We start from the raw sequence: 21,666 nt of genomic DNA on the forward strand, positions 1-21,666 counted from the left end.
GATGCAATTATTAGACTATGTGATGATGTTGTGCATTAACTATGCAGAATGTAAGCAATCTTTTAAACAAATGATTTCCAGTTAAATTGACTCAGTGTATGAGCTGGATTACATTCTGTTTTGCTCAGAAGAATTTCATTAAGAGGCTAAAGCTAGTAGGACTGAATTAATAGAAACTAAGTATGAATAGAATATAATTTCAGGTTGGATCATAGGAAAAAATTCCTCTCAGAGTGGTGGGGCCTTGAACAGCTGCCCTGGTAAGCAGCAGTCTCTGTGCAGATGTGGCACTGAGGGGCATGGCTTAGTGGGCATGGTGGGTTGATGGCTGGACTGGATGATCTCTGTGGCCCTTTCCAGCCTTAATAATTCTATGGTAATATAGTAAGACAAAATGCATATATGAATCATGGAGATCTTACTCTAGCTGTATGTTTTTGGTATTGCAGCAGTGCTCACAAAACCAAGACAGGCGGCATGTACTGGGAATTCTGATGCAAAATGCAGAGCTGTGGTGGCAGTCTGTGAAAAGAACTGCTTAAATCAAACTGGAACTAGCAAAATTAAGCCGTGCTGCTCCAGTCACCTGAAGTGTTCTACAAAATTAATAAAGCACCAACTCTTAGTCATTTACAATACTGTTTGCACATTAGAAGGTAAATAAAACAGAGAAAAAAAAAATTAGTTTTTAAACTTTTTTTTTTTTTTTTTTACCATATCCTTGCTGTCCATATGCTAATGATGGAGGGATGACCACTTTCCGTTTTTCTCCAGGACACATATTCATCATAGCAATATCCAACCCCTTTATGACTTGTCCAACACCCAGAACGAACCATTTTGGATGACCATCATTTTGCGTCCGACTGTTAAAAAAATTAAGTGGATAACAACAAATTTAGCATTTGTATGAATTTTTAAAATTACTTTATGTTATCAGTCACTGAAAGCATGCATTACATTATTAGATGATCTCTGAGGTCCCTTCCAACCCAAAGCCATTCTACGATTCTATTATTAAAACAGAAGAACGTTTAAATAGTAATAATACCTTAAGTATAATGCTATTTTTCTGCTACGTTTATAATTACATGTCTAAGAGAGCTTTTGTGTTAAGAATGTTCACTCCAATGGGGGGAAAAAATGCAAGTAAAACGGTAGCTAAATGTAGGGTTATCTGTTGATTTTTTTTTTTTCTTAAATAATAGAAGGGGAAGGATGAACTGAGGCTGGGTCCTAATTTAGGCCACTGCCTGTAACATCTGTCAAAACACGGGTGAGGGCTGACCCTGAGGGAAGGCTTCCCCGAGGCAGTTCGGGACAAGGAGGAAAGCGCTCGCAGCTGCAGTCTCATTGTCGGCCTGGGCCGACCAGCGTGCCTACTGCTTCCCTTCCAGCACCCTCGGCACTTGGTACATACAGGATGAAGGAGCCTGAGAGGAGAAGGAACGCCGCTGCCGGCCGCTCCCGTGCCCGCTGCTCGGGGAAGGCCGCGCCACGTCCACCGCCGCCCCCACCTGCAGTAGAACTTGGAGCCGTTGCTGGCCAGGAAGCCGTCGTAGTGCGCGTTCAGCAGGTCCCCCTTCTTGCTCTTGGGGCTGCAGGCATCGGGGAGGTGCAGCACCTCTATCTTCACCTCCTCCTCGGCCCGCGCCGGGGCCGCCAGCAGGGCCAGCGCAGCCAGGAGCAGGCTCAGCCTGCGGCCCATCGCGTTTCGCCGGCGTGGCACCGCGGCCGGAGGGGCGGAGCCTCCCGTCCGGGTGGGCGGACCCAGGAAGCAAAACGGCCGTGAGGGAGCGGCCACGGAACCGCGCATGGGGAGCGCGGAGCGCCCCGCCGGGCGGGTGGCGCCGCCGGGGCCGGCGCGAGCCGCGCCGCTTCTGGACTGAGCCGAGCTGGGCCGGGCGGCTCCGCCTCCGCGCGAAGAGTAGCGGCGAGCCGAGCCCCGGCTCCGCGGCGGCGCCCGCCCTTTCACCAGGCGGAGCGGGAGGATGCGGCCCGGAGCGGAGCTCTGAGCGATGGAAGGAGTCCTGTACAAGTGGACCAACTACCTGGCGGGTAGGCGGCGGGCCGGGCCTGCGGCGGCCTTTGGAACGGCCAGGCCTGCGATGCGGGGCTCTGGGCCTCGGCCCGGGGGTGGCTGCGTGTGGGCCCCGGCGTCGCGCCCTGCCTCGTGCTGGGCGGAGGGCTCCAGCTGCGGGGCTGACCCCTGCGTTTCGATGGGGGCTCTGGCAGCTGGGTGGGGAGCCTCCGTCCCGGCGTCTCCCTAGCTCGGATGTTGCTCTTTCCGTCTTCATGAAAAATGGCTTTTATTCGCTGCGTGCGGATCTGCTGGGTAGTGTTGCTTGCTGTTGAGGGCTTGTAGAATGGTTCGAGTTGGAAAGGACCTCTAAGATCATGTAATTCCAATCCTCTGCTATAGGCTGCGATACCTCCCTGTAGCCCAGGTTGCTCAGAGCCCATCCAGCCTGGCCTTTAATCCTTCCATGGAAGGGGCATTCACAGACTTACTGGGCAACCTGTTCATAATCAGGTAGGGTTGCTGGTAATCTTCTGTGCTAAATATTCCTGAAGTCTGAATTCTCCTAATTGGGTTTTGGATGTTGGTTTCTAAAGTCTCTGCTTCTCTGTCCTAACTAAAACATACGAAAGCTGGAGTTCAGGGTAAGATACGCAGAAATTGCATCTGTAGAGCTGCTGTGGAGAAGTGCACCACAGATCTGCATTATCTGTGTTTGCTGTCTGAAAGCGCAGCGTTGTTTGCACCATCCTCCCATAACAGAGACATCATCTCTGTCTGGAGATAGCAGTGGGTGGGCTGCACTTTCGAGGTGCAAAAGATTTTTTTTCTAGTGCTGTAACAGAACTGATTCTGCCTGTAGAGTAGGTTGTGCTGGATCCCATGCTGTGCCTAATCAAGCCTCGTCTTGGCAACCATTGACTTCGTTGCCCTCTCAGTCTCCTGGTCCTTGTGTGTGCTGTTCTGCTTCAGGGAATTGAGTTTTTAGTGTGGAGTGGTGCAAAGCTATGAAGGCTTAGAAAGCATGATACCTTGTGGTGTTTATTACAAACTTCTCATTTGGTCTGTTATCTAATAGGTAAATATGTAGCAGTAATTGAAAGCGCTGTACAATAGACAGTTACATGTATGTGTACGTGACTGCTTCTAATAGTCAGTAGCCCACTAAACTACCAATTTGCAGGACCCTTCCTTCCACGTGTGTTGCCCAACTGAGGGCATCTACTGCTGTTGCATTTGAAAATTATGGTGTCAGAAATTCTGTAGAATTTCCTGAGTGTAGCAGGGAATCAAGTTTCAGAAAACCAAGTGTATTACTGATTTTTTTTTTTTTCAGTATTGTTACCAACCTTGTTGTTACTCTGCTCTATGTTTTTGTAGCCAAAAGGAGGCCGTAGTATTTATTGTAGTTTTTACAGTAGCAGCCAAGCAGCTTGTTATCACTGCTGAAGCACACTGGAAAATATTATTTAGTTTCCTCTTTCTTTAACAGCAAAGGAGACTCCTCTCTAGCTTCAATAATATGGGTGCATCTAGGGACTTGTAAAATACAAATTTTGTTAAGTATTTTGTCAAATATCAGATTTGGTTACTCATCTAAACTCAAGTTAGAAGTGGTTTTGTTCTTTTGCTTACTTTTGTGAGGCACCTTCTGTTTTTTTTCCAACGCCAGCATAATATGAGGCAGAAATAATCATCTATATACGGTCCCTTTTTATCAGAATAAGACTATTCAGATGCTGGTTGACTTAATGCATGTGCCGAGGAGATAAGGGTAGTTCAGAGTGCAACACCATGCCACTTGGGGAAAAAAAAACAATGAAAAGCTAGTGCATTTCAGAGGTGTATTTTATAGGACATGGTCTTCTGTGCAGTCATTTCATTGCACGTTGTTTTAGCGTAAGTGGTTTTGTACGCGTATAACTTGATTATATTTTTTTTCCTATGGGATCTGGGCTCCCTTAGTGATTGTGGTTTTTTTGTTTGTTGGCTTGCTTGTTTTTAATATTCTGTTTTTATGAGAATGTGGATCTGCCTATTGAGTACACGTCTGCATTTTGAAAGATAAAGATGTATGCTGTTACAGCTAATATATAACTTAAAGAGATGTTGCATGTTATTATTTCCTTATCTTGGAATTGTGATACTGGAACAGGCTGTGGAGGGAAGTGATGAAGTCACTGTCCATGGAGGTGTTCAAGTAATGTTTAGATGTAGTGCTGAAGGACACGTTTCTATGTGCCTGGTGGTGATGGGTTTGTTGCTAAATTTGATGGCTTTCTAACCTTAATGAGTCTGTGATACTGTGTTTCATGTGATCTGGTCCTGTGCTTCTTGAATTAGCATTAGTAGTGGTAGTGACTAAAAGGCTTCATACTACTCACGTTAGCAGATGTTCAAGAGTGATGGCTGTCTAAACTGCAGTGTTACAACGTGTGGGTGCTAGATGGCTGCAGCTTGGTTTGCTGGTTTGGGGGCATGGTGAGTCCCAAAGACCACATCGTTGTGTCACCAAATGTGTTGAGGCCTTGGCCATACATTACTCCTGTCCCATCAAAACTGAACAGGAAATTAGAAATGTGGTCTCAGGTTGTAAAATAGAGGGATCATCTGTTCATATTGCCTAGCTGATACAGCCTATAATGGGTCCAAGCTCTCAAGGAATACTTAAGTTCTGTGTTGGTTTTAGAAAGAAAGGTAATTTGCTAGGCAAAAATATTGTTTGATAGCATTGAGAAATATGATACCCTTTCTACTGAGCATTGAGTTTTATAAAACAGCTCTAAGAGAAATAAATAGAATTGTTGTCATGGGCCCTAGTGGGTTAAAATATATTAGCATTTCTATTTGTCATAATGCTCTGTAGAGTTCTCAGAGATTCCTGTATAAACTGCTCAGTTTTATAGCAGAATAAGGTCAGTGATCATGAAATAGGTTTGCTGATGCAAAGCTGGTGAAAATCTGAGTGGGGTTGGTGTAATCTGTCCTTGCAAATGGACTCTACGTAATATAAGCTGCATCTCAGTTCCCTGTACAGTGCTTGACATTAAGTTGTTGAGCAGTGGAGCTGAGCTACCTTCAGAGGCAGTGGTGTGTCAGTGGTCAAGTGTGGCATGCAAACCTTTTCACTGAAGTACAGTAGGTAGAGGAGACTGAATGTGGCACTTGTGATGGCAGTTATTTCTATGACTACAATCTAAAGGAAGGATACCTGAAAAATGCATTTGGACAAAGATGTTTCTTCAGAAGTATCCCTTCAAAATGGGATTAGTTAGTGGCTAAATTAAAATTTCATTCTGCAGTAGAATGGAAAGTAGTAGAAACTGAAATACTGCCAATCTTTCATTCAAAAAGAATGGGAATGAATTAGCTTTATAATACTGGTGTGATGATAGAGCAGCTCTTGTCTTCAGACCACAGACACTTTATTTCCTGTTGTGTCATGGGATTGCTATAATGTTTGCATCGTTTATAAAAGATTTAACAGCCAAAGAGATGCATTTGATTTGCAATTTAGTAATTAAACTAAACCTCCTTTTTCATGTTTTTGATCTTGCCAGGTTGGCAGCCTCGGTGGTTTGTCTTAGACAATGGGATATTGTCGTACTATGATTCACAGGATGACGTTTGCAAAGGCAGCAAAGGAAGTATAAAGATGGCCGTGTGTGAAATAAAAGGTAAGAGTTGGATTTCTGCTAGAAGAAATTTTAGGTGTTGGGGAGGTGAAAGAGACCAACCAATGTACAGTTTGCATCACAGATTTTTCCTTCCTCTTTTTGTGTATGTATAGTTCAACATGATTGCTTTGTAGTTTACGAACGATACGAGCATGAATTATGAAATGGTAATGAAAGAAAAGGTTTGGGGCATTCAGAGCTTTGTTTTTTTTTAATTATTATTGTAATTCAAAACCCACAATATATTCTTCTTTGTTCTGAATAGTTTTGTGCATGTGGCCTATGCTCGAAGTTGCCTAGTCTAATTGTTTGTTTATACCTCTTTTCAGTCACGTAAGGGACTGAAATGCTTATTTTTCACAAGAGTGGTGGCAGTAACCTGAAAGGGGGGAGATGCTTAGAAAGCAGAGATGCTCAGTCTTTTGTTTTCTTGAGTCATTTTTGTTGTTTTGTTCTTACGGTGTATGAAGGATGATCGGTGAAGTCTAGATTTGATTATCTCCTACGTCCATGGCTAGTGGGAAGTGGATTTGGAGAAACTGTGGTTGGTAATGTGAACTCAGCAAAGTATTCTGTTGAAGACGCAGTAATGGATATAATGGACTGTAAGCGGAGTCCACCTCAGTTCTTGTTTCTAGGGCTGGGTGACCTGACAGCAGAGGAGATGAATTCACTTTTTAGTCTTCTGTAATGCTTTTTAGATCTCTATAAGTACTTCTTGCAATGAAACTCTTAAGTTTGCCATCTTTAGATCAGAGTTAGAGTGCAGCTGTTGCTACAGGTTAATGTGCAGTGAATTGTTAATGCAGTAAGGAAACGTCCTTTTGTTTGCGTTGTTCGGTGTTTGATGCTCCTGCCTTTTCTCTTGAAGAAGATGCACTAGGGAGCTGTTCTGGGTTTTCTGTTGTTTGGCAGCAGTACAGAGATATTGCTTTGAGATCTTTTTATTTAATAAATAAGTGTTACCAGGTTAGGGTGTGTGAGCTGTAGTTTTTGTGATTTTGCTTTGGTTTGGTTTTCTTAAAACTTCTTTTTCTCTTTTATATCTTTAGTCCATGCAACAGACAACACCAGAATGGAGTTAATCATCCCAGGGGAACAGCATTTCTATATGAAAGCAGTTAATGCAGCTGAAAGGCAGAGGTGGCTGGTAGCACTGGGAAGTGCAAAGGCCTGTTTAGCAGATACTAGAACAAAAAAAGAAAAAGGTATGTGTGTTCCCATGCACAAGCCAACCACTTTTGCACAATTTCAGGTAATGATAGCAAAAATACTGTGGTAGAAATTCAGCACTGTTGTCTTTAAAATAAAAGTTGTCATCGTTTCTAATCATCTGTAGGGTATATTTCCCCGTGGTATTTGAGATATGGTAATGACTGATGCAAAGAACTGTTACGTAGTCTGTTATTGACTTTATTTTGCTGCTCATAGGCTTTATCGCTTCTCCTTTCTGTATTGCTTTTCAATTTGGATTACTTTGCCTTCTTCAGATTTGTCCTGCACCATGTTTCTATTTGGCATTCCAGGAATGTTGCTGTGATCATATGAAGTAGAGTATATGAGTTCAATTTACTTCAAAGAAACTTGTATCATTTCTCTTTTAACAAATACTCCATGTTTGGTTAGGAGCCTGACTGTGGGCAGTTAGGAACAAGCAGTTTAAAGTCAAAGTCTATAGAGTTTGGATATCTGATTCCCAGGGCTGTTTTTGAGAAGGTGTATATGTTCATTAGTTTTTTGCCTAATGCATTTTTACAGACACTGCAGTAGTGGATACTCCGTGTCTTTATTCTGTTTGAGACTACACAGAACCACTTCTGTGTAAAATCAGTCACATGATTTATTCTTAAAATTTCTGAATGTGTTCAGCTCTGTCCTATTTGATAGTAATGCATCCTGAATTTTAATACGTGGGCATTGTTTAAGTTTCCTTTTACGGAAGAGAATTCTTCCAAAAACCCACTGGATGAAATCGCCTCCACTACAGGAAGGCAACACAGAAGTACTTTACTGAATCAGACTAAAGGCCTCTTATGAAAACCAAAATCAAAATATTTGAAGGGAATTAATGTAAGAAAGAGAATGTAAATAAGGTGATCTCTCCTGGTTAACCTGAGGTGTGTACAAATGTGAGTATATTCTCATCTTTCCAAATCTTTTCACAGAGTAGTTGAGTCTGGAGGAGTCCTCTTGAGATAGTGTATATACCTGCTCAAGCAGATTCAGTTACAGCAGGCTGCCCAGGACCACAGCTAGCTCAGTTTTAGTATCTCCAAGGATTGAAATACTACAGTTTCCTGATAAAACAGTCCACTACAATAGTACAAAACTATTTTCTCAAGCTTGGATGAAATATCCTATGTTTCAGTTTTTTCCCATTACGTTTTTTCCTGTCACTGAGAACAGTCTGGCTATGTCTTCTTCAAATCTTCCTGTCAAATACTGAGTTATCTACAAACTGCTTCATATTTGCCCACGCCTTAACGCTTGCAGCTGCCTCTCTGTCTCCTTGTATGTCAGAGAATCCAGTCCCCTATCATTTTCACAATCCTTTGCCAGATGTGGTCCAGTGTGCTCATATCTTTCTTGCACTGAGGAGTCCAGATTGAGCAGAGTACTCCAGATGTGATTTCAGAAGCCTTGACTAGAGGGAAAGGATTACCTTCTTGACCTCTTCCATTGCGAGAAGCATCAGCAACTTACTGTTACGACTGTGGTGTTTGTAGTGGTTATGAAGCCATTTAATTTCAGCTGCTGCCGGTCTAATTGCTTTTATTTTCTGTGCAGTATTTTTGCTGTTTTGTTGTAACCATTTCTGCAGTCTGCTAAATTTTCATTTAGTGACTTTTTTGTCTATATTGCACTGTAGTTGAGACAGATTTCAACTTTATTTTCTTGTTATATGCTTCTTTCTGATTGTCCTTAAAGCAGCATCAGTTACCAAAAGTACAAACTAATTGTCTAGTGGTGTTCCATGTTTACAACCTTTTGGCCCCATACAGCTAAATCACTTATATTGTGCAGTTTATTAGCAACAGATAACGGGTGCTTTTAGATTGCTGGTGATTAATTCACTGTCTGCAAAGTGTGTGAGGCTAATCAGAAACAATGCAATGCACACGGAATAACTAGTTGTAATGCAGCCTGGCCACAAGCACACTAAATTATAAAACTAACTCTATACAGATTACAAAGTTTCCTGAGGAAGTGCTCAACATAGCTGAGTGTGTGAACCTTACCCAGTAGGCAACCTTATGGTGTGGGGAAAAGAGTTTCAGCTCACTGATTCTAGGAATCAGAGATAGTCTGTCTCTCACTTGTCTGCAAACGTATCTTCCTTATCTTCCCACTCTCTTAAGCCAAATTTTTTTAGCATTTCTTACTCTGCAGATGGAGCTTGAGTAGCTCTAGTCATTACATTACTTTGTTCTGATTGGCATAAAATTCTTGTGCTTTGCTTTTTGTTTGCACCTTGGAGGCAGGTAGCTTTTGGAATGGAGGTGTGTTTTGGTATTATAATGAGCAGAGTTTGCTAAAGGGTGGCATTTTGTAAAACGGATGGCAGAGTTTTGGCCCAGGAGTAGCAGGTAGACAGATTGATGCCACCAAGTCTCCATACTGGTATTGTTTTTCTTAGAGTCAGTCCATCGGGTTTTCTTGAAGTTGGTGATGCCTAAGGCTACCTATGGAACTACTATAGATCAAAGAACTTGGTTGTAGTCTACTGCACTCTACCTTCCATGCCATTTTAATTGAACACAGACTGCACTCTGCGCTTGTACCGCTGTGAAAGATCTGTACCTAAGTTTCCAGTAAGTAATGATAGTTTAAGCAATTATTATGCTGTAAGTTGATATTTCCTTTCTTTCTTACAGAAATAAGTGAGACCACTGAATCTCTTAAAACCAAAATGTCTGAACTTCGTCTCTACTGTGATCTTCTGATGCAGCAAGTTCATACAATACAAGAATTTGTTCACCATGATGAGACTTGCTCTCCTCCCAGCATTGAGGTATTGAATGTCTGTAATGGTATTAGGTACCTTATTCTGCTTAAGGTTCCACTGACAACTTACGTTCTTTTCCCTTCTTCATAATTTTGGGAGATCTAACTTCAACTCAGTTTTTGAATGCCTGTGTCTACGTAATACTAATACTGGTTAAAAGGACAGAAGACCTGTTATATCTGCTACTAGTAAAAATATAATAGCGTTTGTAGGGGAAGTGCTAAGTCATAGCCTGAACCGGTGATTGAGCACCTGGTGGGAAGGCAGGATCAACCTAAGAGAGCTCAGGTGTATGCAACACACGTGAGTGACCAGAAGGGATGGAGGCAAGATCTGCTCTTTCCCAGACCTCATTTAAGGGTTGGCAGTAGAGGCAAGGGTATCTTGCTGGAGGTCCCTGCCTTTCTGCATGAGGCATTCCAAAGATAAGCAGTAATTCTTTCCTTTGTTTCTGTGTCCACGGCTGCTGCGTTTGGACTTGTTTTCATTTGCTCTAGCCTAGGATTGTGCCACTCCACTATCATTGCTGTATTGCTGATTGGAAGAGTTTCAAAGGAGGATGGGGGGCAGGGGAAGTGAGCCTTCCCTTCCATTGATAAGGTGTGGAATGGCATAGCTATATTAGAGGGACAGATACTAGAAGGGGCATTGAAGGACCCGCTTCTTTGAGAGGTGCTGGCAAAACTGCAGTCCAGACAAATGGTATGATGATGAGGCAGTGACTGCTGGGGTGATAGAAGGCAATGGAGAAAATCAAGGGAAATAATTAGAAGGAATTTAGGAGTTATTCTTTAAGGAGATGACAAGACCAGCTGTCCAGCTTGAAGTGTCTACACCAATGCATGTATCTTTGGAAACAAACAGGAGGATCTGGAAGATACTGTGCTACTAGAAAACAGCAATATAGTTGCTGTCACCAAAACCTCGTAGGATGATTCCCATGATTGGAGCATGGCTATCAATGGCTACAAGCTGTTCAAAAGGGACAGGCAACGAAGGAGGGGAGGGGGTGTTGCTATCTGTGTCAGAAAAGGAATAGCATGTGAAGAGCTTCCCGAAAGAATAGTCGTGAGCAAGTCAAAAGCCGTTAGGTGACAGTTAGAGACCAAGGCAGCAAAGGGAGCCTTGTGATTTTTGTCTTCTACTGGCCACCTGATCATGAGACTCGGCAAGTCCAAATGTAAGATCTTGCACCTGAGTTGAGGCAACCCTCTCCATCAATACAAGCTGGGGGGTGAAAAGATTGTGTGCAGCCCTGGTGAAAAAGACCTGGGGATACTGGTGGATGGGAAGCCGGACATGAGCCAGCAATGCATCCTTGTAGCCCAGAAAACCAATTGGATCCTAGGCTGCATCAAAAGAAACATAGCCAGCTGGTCAAAAAGGGTGATCCTGCCCTTTTACTCTGTGTTGGTGAGGCCTTACCTGGAATACTGTGTCCAGATGTGGAATCCAGTGCTAGAAAGGCATGACCTGTTAGAGCATATCCAGAGCAGGGCCACAAAAGTGATCCAAGGGATGGAACACCTCTCCTATGAGCATAGGCTGAGAGAGCTGAGACTGTTCAGCCTGGAGTGGAGAAGTCCCTGTGGTGGCCTTTCAATATCCAAAGCGGAGCTACGGGAAAGAAGGGGACAGATTCTTTAGCAAGGTCTGTGGCGATATAGCAAGGGAGAATGAATTGCAAGCTCAAAGAGGTTAAATTTAGGTTATCTATAAGGAAAAAATCTTTGATAACTCGGGTGGTGAGGCACTGGAACAGGGTGCTCAGAGATGTGGTGGATGCCTGTCACGGAGTTGACTAGATCAGTCTATGTCCGTGACATATGCCCGATCCCTGTGGAGACTTTCAAGGTGAGGCTGGATCACACCCCTGGCAACCTGATCTAGCTGTGGATGTCCCTGTTCATTGCAGGGGAGTTGGACTAGATTACCTTTATAGGTCCCTTACAACTCTAAGGATTCTGTGATTCTAAATTACTGTTAGGTCTTAATAGTAAGGATGGAATTTAGTGGGTGTATGGGAAAATTGTGTTTGTCTTTTTTCTTGCTTATACTTCTGCTTTCATTTGCTTTCAGAACATGAATGAAGCCTCTTCCTTGCTTAGTGCCACGTGTAATACGTTTATCACAACACTTGAAGAATGCGTGAAGATTGCTAATGCCAAGTTTAAGCCAGAAATGTTCCAGCTGCCTCATCCCGATCCCTTAGTTTCTCCTGTGTCGCCATCACCTGTCCAAATGGTTAGACACTTTTAAAATGCTTTTTTTCTCTAAGGGTCATGTTGTTGTTTATGGGAAGAAAAATGGTAGAAAAGTATTGCTGTGTGCTTTGATGTCAGCAGATGGAATCTTGACTCTGCTATGTTCAGTGCTGGTTTTAAATATTTAGTAAATCAATACTTCTCTGTTTCCAGTCTTTGTTTTCTAGCCTTTATGTAATCAGAGTAATTTGTCATACCTATCAAGATCCTATACTGAGATATCCATGAAATTACTGAGATTTGAATACTAGAAGCACTTCAGCAGTATAACATATCTTTCAATGTATGTCATTCAAAAATGTTTATATTAGTGTAATATAATCTTGTTTATCAAAAAGGTAAATAATTGTAAAGATACTGCTTGCATAATTGTTCATTACTAATTGTTTCTTTTAGGAGGACAGTATATGCAGAATTGTCTTAAATATCTCATTAATTGCATACGTAGATTCTAAGATGGGCTGTGTTGTAGCTTTTTGTTGTGGGATTCCCTTTATTTGCGCTTTGATCTTATCTCCTTATCTTCTTCCAATCTATTTATCTTCCAGTTTATTTATTTAAAGTAATACTGTTCATATGTAAAAGTTTGGCAGTGGTGTCAGAAGAACCACAAAGAATCAAAGGACAGAATTTTGGCTTTGTGTGGCAGAATTTAAATGGTCTTTTGGTAGGGGGGGGGAGAAGACTACCTCACTATTTCTGTTTATCACATATTTTGGTTAAATTGCATTTCCTGTGTGAATGCTTTAGCATTGGTGGCAATCCATTTTATTTTTTTTTTTTTCCTTTTTTAGAGTTAAAACAGGTTTTGTTGTGTTTTGCTTTGTTTTTAACAAAAGTTGTTTTTAATTAAAAGAAAATCACCCGTCCTCTTTGTGAGGCTGTAAATAAAGTATAAATTAATGTCAGTGTGAATCATTCCTGTAAACAACTTGTGACTTTTTTTTGTTTTCCTAGATGAAGCGTTCCATTAGCCATCCTGGTCCTTGTTATTCAGAGAGGTACTTTTCTATTCCATTAGATTTTTTTCTGAAAACACCTTGCAGAACCTGCTAGCACTAAAATTGAAGTGTTGCTGTGTCTGTTACTTGCTCTGTAAATATTTATTCATGCTAGAAACTTCATGCAAATGACTTCTGCTAACTTCATAAATTTAGACATGTAGCCTGAAGTGTTACCATTGTTTTTTGGGTTAATCTTTCGAATTTTTGAACTATTTTCTTCTGCATGCAAACAACAAACTGCATTTTTTTAATTTCAATTTTCAGGCTTTAAAATTATGAAAATCAAGGATGTTCTGTTGACCAGGTCATTTCTGTGTTAGTATAGTGAAAAACATGATTGAACAACAAATCTATAGTCAAAGTTGTTTTCAAATTTGGGTTCTTACAGATTTTTCATACTAATATAACTCATTTTGTTTATAGGGATAATCACTCTGTGAAAGAACCAATTTCCCTCCATCGGTTATCACAGCAACGCAGAAGAACATACTCAGATACAGAATCTTACAGTGACACTCCCCTGGAAGATTCTCAGAGTAAGTTTGGAAGAGGGATGGTTGTTTTCTTTTCTATCTTTCTGTAGAATTTATTACCCTGTTTATGTCAAGTATTGTAGTGCTGATGTCAGTACAAGGGAAAAGGTTTGGTTATACATTTCCTACACTACAGATTGAAGCACCTGTATTATGTAACTGATTTCTCTGGTTTTCATTCATATTGATAAGAATCTTACAGCTGAAGCTGAAGTATTGAAGTGAGTAGGACTGCTTGTAATCTAAAATGGAGATCTAACCAAAACAGGAGTGTTTGTACTAAACAGTAGTCTCTCCTGGTTTAATGGGCCCTACTGAGTTAGTATTTGGTTCTGTGGTTTTTCAATCTTGATTCTTGCTGTCCTTTGGACTCTGTCGTAACTCCTCTCAGGAAGACTTTTAACTTGGCTAGTTCTGGTTTAGTCTTGCTTTCTTCTGGAATACCTAGTGCGTCACTTGGATTGAAAAAACCTGAGGCCTGTGCAGTGCTGAGAGCATGTGTGAGCCCAGAGAGGTTCTAATGCTTTTATGCTATCATGGCACAAATATTTGCACCTCCACACCATTTCCTTGGTTTTCTGATGCTCACATATTGTGGAATGACAGCTACTTTTGCCTCAGTCACCTGCCACCAGCTTAGGATCTGCCACCATCGATCCCAAGCTGATAAACTTGGTTTAAACTCCATTCTGTGTTTCTCTGCTAATGTGGCTGCACATCAGTCTTGATTTGGTTGTTAACATCTGGACCTTCTTCACCAAGCCTAACTCTTTCCAGGACTGCTGAAAATTCTTCTTCCTGCTTACACCAGAGTTTTCTAGTTATCCTAGCTTTTCCTCTTTCCTGACAGGCAGTCTAACAATGCTCAACTTGCAGAAGTCATCAATTTAATTTTAATAATAGAAATTGTTTTAATTAAACGTGTATTATACATATACACATATACGTATATATACACATATAAACGTGTTATTAAACGTGTATATAAACAGTGTTTTTCTTTCTATAATAAATCTTTGTCATACGGTATTTGTCTGCACAGATAGCTGTCCTCCAAATTCAATACTAATTGTTTTAAAAAGGTACTAGATGTATACTAGGTGAACATTCATTATATCCATCATCCTTGTGTGTGATACTGATGGAAATCTTTTAGAAGTCCAGAGTAATTATGCATCTCATTCCTTATGAATAGCAAAGACTTAACAAGTAGAATAACTGACAGATTGGGTGAGGGATTTTTAATTGGAAATTTAATTCTTCTTGATATCTTCATAGGATCTGCTCACTGCCCTGGAAATGCTGTAAATGGGAATCTGGTGTCATCAACCATTCCAGAAGAAAATAGATTGATATCAAATGAAAGATCTGACCTGGAAGGGAGTCTCTCATCCTTTTCTTCCTGAAGAAGCTGAAAGTGTTTAAATTTTCTATAAAAAATGCTATGCAAAGGCTGCTGTAATTATATTGTTATTATAGGAAGTAGTAATTTCCCTTTTTAGAAGGATTTCTCTGCACTTTATAGAATAACCTGAAAAATATCTTTGAAGTGTATTTTATCTTTATATAGTTTATTTGCAAGAGTATTTTCCTAATATTTCACAGTTTGAATGTGCATTTTTTTGGAACAAATGATGGTTTAAAAGATAAACATCTACATTTGTAAATGTTGCTCTTTATAAAAAGTTTGAAGGTCTGACTGATACAGTAGTAAACCTGCAGATTATAAACTTTAGCAAAGAGGTTTTGTTTTGTGTTTTCTTTTTTTTCCTTTTTGGAGAAAGTGCAGCTTGTGCCTGCTGACCATTTGTATAAGCAGTCTGTCTGGAGCTTTGATGGCCCTGCTGGGGCTTTTTTTTGCCTGAGTAAGGACTGTGGGACTGGGCATTAACGAATCTATTCTAGCAGCATGATGGTAGTTGACATTGCCTTCTTTAAAAACACAAGGGTATATATAATCTGGTCCTTGTTTTTAGCCAATGAGAGTAGAAATATTTCATGTATTTTTCTATTTAAAAAAAAAAAAAAAGTATACAAATAACTTAATATGAAGCATTTGTATCAAGCATTGGATATTTAATAATTGTATTTATTTATTCTTCTTTTGCATCAAAATTTTTTTACCTACTTTCACTACTAAAGATACAAAAATCTACTAAAGGTTTCAAAATGGGCATAAATTGTTTCTGGTGTGTGTAGCATCACAAGTAGCTAATGCAGCACTTCTAATATATACTCTGCTCATGTAATACTTTGCTGAAAACACATCTTGTAGAAGTAAGAGCTGAACTATTAGACCATGAAGCTGCTGTTGGTATGGATAGGTGTATCTGTATCTGGACATATTTTATTTGTGACATATTTATACAAAGGGAGCTTCTGTTTTGGTGATTCCTTCATGTCGTTTCAGGATGGTGTACACCAGGAGATGCATTCTGCTCTCATTTACATCAGTGTAAATCTGCGTTAACTGTAAGTGAGATCAGATTCTGATACTCAGTAATTCATGAGTAGTATAATATAGTATAACAGTGCCTACTAGCACCTTAATCCATAAGGTTGCTAGCGTTAGCATTGTAAGCTTTTGGCATAGGGGGGAGGGTTGGTGTTCATTTAAAGATAAGCTTGGTTTATGAAGTCTTAGCTGTAGAGCACTTTAAGCAAGCCATTTACTGTTTTTCATTTACACAATTCCTAAATAAATGCACAGGGTTTTTTTGTACTTGAGCACATACCAAAATCTGTTTTTTGTAATCAAATCTTCTTTAATTTGGTCTAAGTCGTCTTCCTCTGGTGTTTATGAATAATTTGGTGGTATTGAAGCAGTTTGGAAAAGACAGATAGGGTTGGATTTGAAGGTTTCATTATAAACTTCTGGAATATTGATTCATCTAAATCAAAATAGATCCAAACGTTGAGGAAAAAGCATAAACTGTTGCTTGTGTAGGCTACCAGTCTTTAAACCATTCTGTTGGTTGTCAGAGGGAACGGAAAGTCTCATTTGAATGAAGTTATTAATGGCTTCCAGCTCAGTGCTGTCATTTGTGCTCAGTTCTGCCAGTTTTCATGCACCTGTCATTTGCATATCAGCCACACATGCTTCTACTTTTTTTTTCCTAAATGTTTGCTTTTATGTATTCTGTGTGACACCTAAGGCAATTGTAAAAGCAAGTATTAAAAAAAACAGCGTTCAGAGAAGTAAATGATGTATTTGGGTGTTCTGTTGAATCATATATATTGGTTTAGAAACGCCTACTGAAATTTCACTCAAGTTTTTTCCAATGTAATGGTAAGTACATATATATGGTAAGTACATATATACGGTAAGTACATATATATGGTAAGTACATGTCACTTTAATGGGAGTCTGTTTCTGACTTTCAGCTCCTCCAGAGAAAATAAATAGTCTGGACTCTGTGCAAACATTTCCCTGACACTGATCAGTACATGTAGTTGTAAATCAGTGTTTAAAATACTGCTGATAAATATTTTAGGTATGATTGGTTAGATAAAAGTTGTAATGTTTAGATTCAAGTATAACGGCTCCCTGTAATTAATTACTTCAGAACTCTCTTGTTTTTTTTCCATGTGACTAAAGCGGGAATGATAGATATCTTTTAGTATATGTGCAACATATTCTTGCTAAAGGTAAATCAGCTTTTTTTTTGTTTGTTTGTTTTTTAGTATACTTCTGCACTATGGCTGAAATCCTAAAGTGTGTTTAAGTAAGTGAAATGAGTGAAGATGATATACCATAGTACTTTTGGCATTAGGAGCTAAGAAGTCATTCTGAAAAATTGTACTAAGCTAGAACCAGAGTGGGCCAGGTGTGTAAGATATATACTAAATATATATATATATATATAATATAAAATATGAAATATATATATAATAAAATTATAAAAAATATTATATATTATATTTTTGCTTCTAGGTCCAGGGGAAAGCTAACTAGAAATGCGTAATTGTATTGCTCTTTTTTGTGGGGAATGGGAGCTGACCTTCATAACAAAAGTTACATAATTAGTGAATTAATACCTGAATGGAGGAAGTAAATAATTTTGGACATTCATTCTTCATTTTCTTATTTTTATTTAGAGAATGCTTAGTCATGAAAATTGCTGTTGTTTTGGGATGTTTTATGAAAGTGACACTCAGTTTTAGTGTTAACTTCACTGTCTTGTGGACACAGGCTCAGCAGCGTGTCACGTTATCTATTAAAACTGTACTCCAGCAAATTCGGTAAGTACATTATTGAAATCCTATTTGAGGCATATGAGTTAGTCATCTGCTTAAAGTTAGATGTGCTTGCAGACAGAACTAACTTGCTTATACTACTACATGAACTGCTTGCAGCTTGATATAGTAAAAATGTTTAGATTCAGTAGAGACAATTGAAGACTGAATTTCCAGTAGCGAACTGATCTCTTTTTTGATCAGTTATCAAATATTGATCTCTTTTACTGCTGTCTCTAAGGGAAAGTACCACACATTCAGATTCTTTGTCATTGTTTCTAAACGTGCCTATTTCTATCACTACCAACTGTCTTGATCTTGTCATGATCCAAAACGTAGCTTTCTTTTGTATTTTAACCTCCATTTATTAGCTAAATGGAGGATTATTAGCTGAAATTCAGGTCATTTTGTCTCTGACTACGTGACTCCCTTGCAGTGCTGAGCTTGCTCCATAGGCGATTACAGGTGGGAGTCTAGCAGCAATGTAGTCCTCTTAGTGCTGTACAACACTAAGCTAGCATAGCCTACTGAGAAGCAAGGTAAGTTTTGCCAGTTGGTGAATGGTGCTACTTATTGTGTTTCTGGTAACCCACACAGGCTGACCTAGCATGGATCTTGAAGGTGTTTAGCACCTCACTGTGTGCTGCACAAGCAAGGCCCTAGCTTTGAAGGCACATCTAGGCATGTTTTTTCCTTCAGGTGAGACTTGTTCTTTTCTTGCTCTTGCAGCTCAGAAAGCAAATGATATCCTGGGCTCCATCAGAAGAGAGGAAGCAATTGTCCCTCTCTACTCTGCTCCGGTAAGGCGCCATCTGGAATACTGTGTCCAGGTCTGAAGCTCCCAGTACAAAAATGACAGAGAGAGACTGGAGAGGGCCAGAGGAGCGTCACAAAGATGAGCTGGAGGCTGGAGCACCTACCCTACAAAGACAGGCCGAAGGAGCTGGGCTCGTTCAGCCTGGAGAAAAGGCTGCTGCAGGGTGACCTCATTGCAGCCTTTCAATACCAAAAGGGAGCCTAGAAACAGGAGAGGAGTCAACTCTTTGAAAGGGTAAATAAAACTATTTCCTCTTGTCCTGCTGTTAAGTTGAAGGAGGCAAGATTTAGGTTGGATGTCGGGGAAGTTCTTTACTATGAGAGTGGTGAGGTGCTAGAACAGGCTGCCCAGAGAGGTTGTGGATGCCCCGTCCCTGGATGGGGCCCTGGGCAGCCTGGTCTAGTATTAAATGGGGAGCTTGGTGGCCCTGCATGTGGCAGGGGGGTTGGAGATTCGTGATCCTTGAGGTCCCTTCCAACCTGGGCCATTCTGTGATTAACTTCACTGTGGTATCAGTGTTCACTGTTCTATGAATAGTGCCCAGCTAGTTTATAATTGTTTCGATTTTTTTTCCTATGGAAAAAAGTGAACCCGCGAAGGGGTTTAAATACTCAAACCAAAACACCAAACAAACACAGACTTTAAGGTGCAGAAAGCATGCTTTATTTTAAATGAACAATTCTATCTCAAGGAGGTTCAACATCTAACAATTAGATTTAATACTACATTAGAAGAACTACAGCAAATTGAAGTGCAGGGCAATACCTGATATAACAACAGCTTGTTTTCAAACTGTGGTTCACTGCTTAGTTGCCTGTAAGTGACTACTAAGTGTCTAATACTACTACACAAACTCAATCACTGCACCCTACAAACCTCCAAGAGTTGGTACTGCTGCTGCACTTGAGTACCTAAATGGCTTTGTTGATTATGGGGATGGCCAGGTGATGTTACTTTTTTAAAGCCATTCAGGCAGTCAGTGTGTCAGAAGCAGCACCCAAACAGTGGGCGAACAAAGTGCTGGCCGCTTGCACTTTGTTCAGAAATTGTCAGTCAGGTATGGAAATTATGACATAATCAGATCCAATGTAAAACATTAAAGTAATACTTACAGGAGGGTAAATGTAAATATCACTAGTGCCTTACATTTCTGATTCAACATAATTATTTGTGCATGTATGAAATACTATGCACAGTATCCTCTCTTGGTGGTAGGTAATCTTCAACAGGGAGCCCCTCTACCTGTTGAGGCATTCTTAAACATCAACAATGAGTTGAGGCACAAAAATTAGTTAAATGTTGAGCAGGATAGTCGTTTGCCAGGAAACTTTCTCCTACCAACTGTTAATTCCAAAAGTTACATTTCAAAATGTCGTAAAACAAATGGTACAAAACTTCATAACCGTTAACTTCGGCTATATACAGTATGTACATGTCAGTGAAAAAAGTGTTTAAAATTCTTAGGTCAATAATGACTATAAGTCATAACGTATATCTCTGGACTTTGTCTCATTCAGGTAGGTACAAAAATATTTTTTTTTAATATTTACAGATCAGTCCATATATTAATCACTTGTAAAAAGACAAGTGTAAATAATACAGATCAAGCTTTCTAAATTGATCGAATATTAATATTCACAGTGGCAGAATCGGTACCAAATTCATTTCCTAAATTCAGAGTGTAAATTCCACCGTCATTCTTCTGGACATCCATGATGATCAGGGTGGTTAGATCTTCACTAGTTTCAATGTGGAATCTGCCTTGCTGGTCCTGACTGGTAATTTTTCTCCCTCTGCAGTACCACGTTATTTCAGGAGCAGGTTCACCCGAAAAAGCACAAGATAATGTGAGAACTTTTCCTTCATCAATACTGATGTCAGATGGCAGAGCTTCAATTTTTGGTGGTACTCCTTTACAAAACAGGAGAAGAAATACCAAGTTAGTTTGTTTCCACTAAACTTGTGAGGTGTAGCAGGTTTACTTCAAGGACTATTTCAGGATATTCAAAGCATTAACTCTACCAGTAATACATTGCTCACCTCTCACACCTGATTTAAGCATCTTACTAGTTGAACTTTCCAGTTGAGCCATACTAGATTTCCCCATAATACTGCTGGAGCTCATCTCTACAAAGGATTCTTTCATGGAGGACATGCTTTTGGCAGACATGCTTGCAAATTTCGTTTCAGTCATGCTGCTACTGCTGAAACTGCTGAATGAAGCCTCTTGTTTAGAAGCAGCCATTTGAAAGGATTGAGAAGAAAAACTTTCGTGCATGCTTGCGTCGCCACTTGTCTTCAATACTACCTCCTTTGGAGGTTCTTCAATTAGAGCTGAGGAGCATCACAAACATAGAAGGAAAAACCAATAACATCACATTAACTAAGGAAGTCATGCAGTCTATATGGTTAATTTCACAGAAATGAACAGACAGACAGCTTAGCTCAGTTTGCTTTCATTGGAAAACTGCAATGGAGAGTATAATTGTGTAAAATTGTTTGTTTCAAGATGCCCAAGTTACAAAAACGCTAATTTGGAAATGAAACAAGTAGGAAACAGAATGGTTGCTAGGTTGTATCAGGTGGAAGGGAAAGACATACTTAAGAAATAGATCGTCAACACACTATTTCCTAATAAAGCCATTATTAGAATGAGAAACTGTGCGTTCAGTTCATAGTTGTAGAAACGATCAGCTACTGCAGCTTTCCTTTAAGCCCAAGCGCAGTCATCCAAGCAAATCATAGTAACCCCATGGTGCTAGGAACAGAGATGTCCTTGTTCAGCCAATAAAATCTTAAATCTGGTTTGTAAGGTACCATAACGGTTTTCAACATAGGATTATTTTGTTTCATTGGATGAGGTTCTGTTAGTAATTCAGGAAAAAGTGCTTGCCAGCACCAAGGTCTTAGCCTAGAAGAAATGTTCAGCTTTCTGTTAACACTCATCTAGGGCTATGAAAGAACATCTGTATGCTTCTCTGTGGGCGCTCTGAAGATTTTTCATTTCTAAAGACCATTTCTAATGGTCTTTAGTTTTGTGGATATATCAAATACACATAATAAATAGCAACGTGTTAAAATACCTGTATCAACCTTGCTGGCTTTTATC

At 40.0% G+C, this 21,666-nt stretch overlaps 4 protein-coding genes across 11 annotated transcripts in view; 2 read left to right on the forward strand and 2 right to left on the reverse strand.

The window, feature by feature from the left end:
• The window catches only part of FKBP7 (FKBP prolyl isomerase 7), a 4,239-nt gene extending 2,523 nt beyond the window's left edge, over positions 1 to 1,716 (reverse strand). Inside the window, exons 1-2 of the mRNA XM_042875052.1 lie at positions 1,518 to 1,716; positions 715 to 866 (exon numbers count right to left, since the gene is read on the reverse strand). Of these exons, the coding sequence (XP_042730986.1) occupies positions 715 to 866; positions 1,518 to 1,708 (343 nt within the window). The 5' untranslated portion in view covers positions 1,709 to 1,716. The remainder of the gene's footprint in view (positions 1 to 714; positions 867 to 1,517) is intronic.
• Positions 1 to 5,667, forward strand: part of PJVK (pejvakin) — an 18,515-nt gene extending 12,848 nt beyond the window's left edge. Inside the window, exon 8 of one of the 2 annotated variants that reach the window (XR_006179686.1) lies at positions 450 to 661. The gene's annotated coding sequence lies outside the window, so the exon portion shown is untranslated. Of the gene's footprint in view, positions 1 to 449; positions 662 to 5,580 lie in introns of those variants that run through there. The other variant, XM_042875047.1, reaches the window with a different exon arrangement.
• Positions 1,929 to 16,707, forward strand: PLEKHA3 (pleckstrin homology domain containing A3). The gene is made up of 8 exons (XM_042875051.1): positions 1,929 to 2,058; positions 5,581 to 5,697; positions 6,750 to 6,905; positions 9,573 to 9,709; positions 11,783 to 11,947; positions 12,925 to 12,968; positions 13,395 to 13,507; positions 14,783 to 16,707. The coding sequence occupies exons 1-8, from the start codon at positions 2,019 to 2,021 to the stop codon at positions 14,908 to 14,910; spliced, it is 900 nt and encodes a 299-aa protein (XP_042730985.1). The 5' UTR covers positions 1,929 to 2,018; the 3' UTR covers positions 14,911 to 16,707.
• Positions 16,708 to 19,197: 2,490 nt separating this feature from the next.
• Positions 19,198 to 21,666, reverse strand: part of TTN (titin) — a 235,824-nt gene continuing 233,355 nt past the window's right edge. For all 7 annotated transcript variants that reach the window (XM_042874689.1, XM_042874688.1, XM_042874691.1 and 4 more), the window contains 2 exons: positions 20,598 to 20,891; positions 19,198 to 20,468 (listed from right to left, as the gene is read on the reverse strand). In XM_042874689.1, the coding sequence (XP_042730623.1) occupies positions 20,170 to 20,468; positions 20,598 to 20,891 (593 nt within the window). In that variant the 3' untranslated portion in view covers positions 19,198 to 20,169. The remainder of the gene's footprint in view (positions 20,469 to 20,597; positions 20,892 to 21,666) is intronic.

The sequence above is a fragment of the Lagopus leucura genome, unplaced genomic scaffold (assembly GCF_019238085.1).
Source record: "Lagopus leucura isolate 7727_CA_CO unplaced genomic scaffold, USGS_WTPT01 Super-Scaffold_100012, whole genome shotgun sequence".
Classification (NCBI taxonomy): Eukaryota; Metazoa; Chordata; class Aves; order Galliformes; family Phasianidae; genus Lagopus; species Lagopus leucura.